This window comes from Monoraphidium neglectum (genome assembly GCF_000611645.1).
Source record: "Monoraphidium neglectum strain SAG 48.87 unplaced genomic scaffold scaffold04142, whole genome shotgun sequence".
NCBI classification, from domain to species: domain Eukaryota; kingdom Viridiplantae; phylum Chlorophyta; class Chlorophyceae; order Sphaeropleales; family Selenastraceae; genus Monoraphidium; species Monoraphidium neglectum.
The window spans coordinates 1-4986 of NW_014009487.1; the positions used below are offsets into that span (position 1 = coordinate 1).

At 61.9% G+C, this 4986-nt stretch overlaps 1 protein-coding gene across 1 annotated transcript; it reads left to right on the forward strand.

Annotated features, from left to right (window-relative positions):
- Positions 1–84: 84 nt before the first annotated feature.
- On the forward strand, positions 85–2235 carry MNEG_13933 (ER lumen protein; the record flags this gene model as incomplete). Its single annotated transcript, XM_014037595.1, has 6 exons — positions 85–140; positions 488–557; positions 967–1034; positions 1221–1268; positions 1797–1870; positions 2135–2235. 6 exons carry the CDS (start codon positions 85–87, stop codon positions 2233–2235), a joined length of 417 nt encoding a protein of 138 aa, XP_013893049.1.
- Between the last annotated feature and the right edge of the window lie 2751 nt (positions 2236–4986).

Below are 4986 nucleotides of genomic sequence, written 5' to 3' on the forward strand. Positions count from 1 at the left end.
AAATTAAACTTCCCCCCTCCCCGCAGCTACAACACGGTGATGAAGCTCATATTCCTGGGGACGTCTGGAGCCATAGTCTACTTCATGAGGGGCCACAGGTTCATACGGCTAACATATGACAAGGACCAAGACACCTTCAGGTGTGTGTGGGGGGGGGGGGGAGGGGGGCGAAGCGCATGGTTCCGAGTGGCGAGGGCTGATTGGAGCCGCTGCTGAATGTTTGTGGATCTGTGAGTGCGCGTGTGCGCGCGTTTGAGTGCAGGTTTGGCAAGCGGGCGCGTCTGGGGGGTCTGGGCCGTGCAGCTTGATTAGCGATCATGCGTGTCTGTCGACGCGATTTTGAGGTGTGCATATTGGCGTGCGTGAACACAAGTGTTCGGCCGCGAGCGGCAACTCACGTAGGTTCTCCAGCCGCATCCGTGCCCCCCGCCCCAAATTCACTCAATTATTTTGACCCCTCAACCCCTGTGTCCCTCCCTCTCCCCAGGTATCTTTTTCTGGTGGCGCCCTCTGCTGTGCTCGCGCTGCTCGCCACCCACAAGTACACACCCCTAGAGGTGTGCATGTATTCATGTGTGCGTGGCCGCGCGCGTGGGTGCGACCGCTTGCGCCCGCCGTTGCACGTCCTGCTGGCGTGGGGTTGCTGGCGGGCGAGCATGCCAAATCGCGACGGCTTGCCTTGAGGGCACGGGGACGGTGGTGCTGGCGGCGCCACGCGAGGTAGATCGAGGTTTCGGCACAGCTGCCAGCCGGCTGCGCCGTCACCCCGCCCCACCCCCTCGACAGCGACGGCAACAGCAAGCCGAGACTTGGCCCCGGACCATCGAGCTTGCCAGCGCGTTTTGGGCGAGCCGCCGCGTCTGATCGCATCCCTGCCCCCTCATCACGCCTTGCCACCTGCGGGCTCGCCGCGCCCTGTCATGCCTGACGCTCCCCCTTTACCCCCAATACACAAACCAACGAAAGGTCCTGTGGACGTTCTCGATCTTCCTGGAGGCCGTGGCCATCCTGCCGCAGCTGGTGCTGCTGCAGCGGTGAGCCCGCAGACACGCGCGCCGCTTGCGCGCACCCCTGGCGCCTCCCATCCAATCCCATGAGACCTCTCAGCGCCTCCCCCCCCCCCTTGCGTTCCACCTGCCGCCGGTGAAGCGGAGTTTGGTCAAGAGGGGGTTTCGTCCAGAGCACTCCCCCCCCTCCCCCGCCCTCCTGCGCCCTCGCAGCACCAACAACATCGACAACCTCACGGGCAACTACGTGTTTCTGCTGGGGTGAGGCCCCGCGCAAGGGGGGTGCGCTTTGGGGCTGACCATGGGTGTTGTGGTGGTTGACCGGGCAAAAGCGTGGGGGTTGACAATACGTGGAGAGTGAGGCAGATTGTGAACAGGAGATTGTGAGAAGGATTGTCGGCATGTGTGCATGGTCCAGTGCAGGGCTTTGTCCTGCTCTGGGCCGTGCATACAGGCACCTCGAGGTGTGTGGGTGTGTGGGTGTGTGGTGGTTGGGGGCGGGGGGTGGCGGCAGCACCGGTTGCGGGACAGCCTGGCGGAGGATTTTCAGATGCGGGGGGTGTGCTTACTCCTGTGGCCTGCAAGGATGGGGGCATCACCCCTCATGGGGAGCCAGGGTTCCAAACCCTTGCTGCTGGAAAACTGTGATGTTTTGTAATGGGGCGTGCACGCTCCCCATGGTTGCGCGCACCCTCACATAATCTCCGGCCTTCCCTGGACCCGCCCACCACCTTGTACTGACCTGACCCACTGCGCCACCTGTGTGGTTGTTCCCGCTCAACCCCGCAGTACGTACCGCGGGCTGTACATAGTCAACTGGATCTACCGGTACTTGACTGAGAAGCACTACCGCCAGTGGGTCGGTGAGTCATCATCACAGTGGGCAGCTGACAGCAGCCGGCGCGCTTGCCCGCGCTTCTCATCGCTTCAACGCGTGTTGGACCTTTCCCAGCTGTCAGCCAGAACCTGCCAGGAAACCTCGGGACGTGGCCTGGCGCCGCTGCTTGGCCCCGCCGGCGGCCGCATACACACGCACGTTGCCGCCGCGCCCGTCCGCCCCCCTTTTACCTTGCGTGGCCCCTCACCTCACCCCGTCAACCTCTCCCCCCCTCCGATCCCTGGCCCAGTCTGGGTGTGCGGCGTGGTGCAAACGGCGTTGTACGGCGACTTCTTCTATTACTACTACAGAGCCTGGTCAAACAACGAGCGCCTCGCGCTACCATCCTAGACGCGAAGTCGTCTGCGCGTTGCCTCTTTGGGCGCGCCTGCGCGCCCCTGCTCCGCGGGCCGCGCCGAGCCGGCCGCCGCCCGCTGTGTCTGGTGCTTGGGTGCGGTGAGCGCGCTGCGGCACGCGGCGTGTCTGTCCCGCTGCGGTTTTCCGCCACGGTAGCGGCGCACAACGCTATGTGACATTCTTTGTGCATGTAAGGAATCCGTGCATGGGATGCCGGGTCTAGAGGGCCTGTCTAACGGGGAAGCAGCCAGCCCCAAAGGCTGCCTTGGCGCCCCTGCGAGCCTCTACACCCTATGGAAGTCGCGGGGGCGGCGGCACACGCGCCCTCGCTAGTGGCGCACCGCTGTTGTTGAACTCAATGAGACGTGCGGCCCTCTAGCTGGGTAACAATCAACCCTTCGATCTCACTTAGGGTGCCCTCTCTCTCAGCCGGCTGGCCGGCCGCGGCGGCTCAAAGCATTCGCCGGGCGCTGGCGGACATGCCTGGGCAGGGGGCCGGGTGAGCGCAACCCTGCACCGAGCGCCCGTCTACAGCGCGCCGAAGAGTGCTGTTGCCATTGCGGCGCGGTCGTCATTGTCGTCTGAGGGCGCCACTTTCTTGGCATTCCCCCCTTGTTATCGCAAGAACAGGGAGGAGAAATGAGAGGAGAAACTCCAAATAGCGAGCATGCCCGCGGATGCGTTTGCGTGGTCCCGGCAAATCGGTGCAGCGGGTCGCATTTTCCAGCCCCAAGCGCCGGCCTGCTGCACAGCGTCCAGCAAGGCCTCTGTCCAAACGCCGCACCCATACTTGGTGCTTGCCCTTGCCCTGCCCGGAGGGGGGAAGTGGCAGAGGGGAAGGTGCGTGTGCAGCGGAGCGGCTGATCAGAAGCACACTCAACAACGGGGGCCCTCCCGTGGCTTCACGCCCAAACCGCGCACATGAATGCTCACTTAGCCCCAGGCCACGTGCTGCATGCACTGCGCGGCCACACCCCAGAAGCTTAAGGCGTGGAATGCAAGCCAGACGGCTTGGGCAACGCAACATCCTGTGCTGTGGTGGCAGTGGATGAGGCGGAACCCTCAAGCGTTGCGGCGCATACCGTTGAAGCGCATACGCCCGCGACTTGATGGCGTGGGCACACAGCAGACGCGCTCCCGGCTTGTCGATTACCACACTGCCTTGGACCAGCACCCAACATGCGCCAGTCGCACGACAGCCAGGAGGCAAGGGGGCACTTCGGGATGGGCCGCCGCGGCCTCGAGATTTGCAATGAGCGTGTGCGCCTCAGCAGAGGTGCGAACTAACCGGGCCCGCCCTCAAACACACGCCCCAGAAGCTTGGGCCAGCAGGGTGCAGCCGGGGATGGCAGCCCAGCGCTCGCTTACTGCCACGAATGTGGCATTGATGCGCTGGAGGGGGACAGTCGCTGGGAGCAGCACGGTCGTGCGCTGGACCCCCACAACGCCTCACTGCCAGCTGGCAATCACTTTGCCTGTGGCTCAACGCGCACCAGTATCCGTGATTTGCGCTCTCAGGCTCCGGCATCGCCCTCCTCCTCTCTCCCCGTCACACCTTTGCACACACGTGCACACACGCCCGCTATGCAGCTTTATTTGCCTCCTCTGGCCACCTGGCTGAAACCCAAGCTTACGCCATCTGCTGCTCTGGCCGGCTCGCGGTCGCGCTCGGGTGATGTCAGATGCGAGTGCTGGTGGAACAGGTACGGACAGGGATACCCCACACCACTTCTCACTTTGAGCTTGGTCAAAGTGTGCTGCGTTCCGCGCAGTTGCCACTGCGCCCCCTGTGAGACGCTGACGGCCGCCTACAGAACGACTCCTAGGTGGTCGAGGTATGCTTTTAGTCACTGCCCTCGCTTGGTTCTAGGGGGTGAACATGGTAAGATGGTGTCAAGGTCATCTGAAAGTGATCACCCGGGTAGTGATCGGGGTGTCACCCCTTGAAACTGTGTAGTCAACACCCAGTGGGGCCCTCCAACCCCATCGTAGCGGCATTGTAGCCACCCCATCATTTTAAATGATTGCGCTTTGCCGCTACTTGAAGGCTCGGGCACCTCCACCGCGATTTCGAGGGACACAACACACTGCGCTTGCTCATCTCATGATTTTCGAGGGCGTTGGCCCAGCAGCATCATTCACACCTAAAAACCTGTGACCATGTGTGAATACTGAAAGCCTCTATCAATTGTGTGTATTTTTGCACGTGTGTCCATTGGAGCTGGGCCGCCCGAGTTCGCGGGCTAATGACTAAAGCCGTGATCGCAACGCATGGCTTACAACCCTTGAATCACCGTAGAACTACACGACGGTATTTTGTCTATACATTTGCAAACTGTGCCTGACACAAAAGTGTTGCAGCTGATGTGACACGCAAGCACTCAACCACATTGTGTAACGTGACCGACAGACCAATAGGTGTCGCTAGCGTGCTCGGGAAGGGCTCTACGACCCTATATACCGTGACACATTGGACTCGTGGTCAGCCGTCTCATCACCGGGGCCCGGCAAGCAGCAGTGGGGTGTATAATCTACACCGTGTGCAGGCAACTCCTGATTGGGGCGAGCGCCTGACACGTCCAGTGTCGCACACAAGCAGTTGTATAAAATAATCATTGCCATGCACCGGCAGGCCCCACAACTTGCGCATTGAAGCCTTTCGCTTATCAGCGTGGCGCTGGATGACACCCCAATTACTGTCTGCGAGCTAATCGCCCACACCCTGGCAGCTGGTGTGCTTGCGAT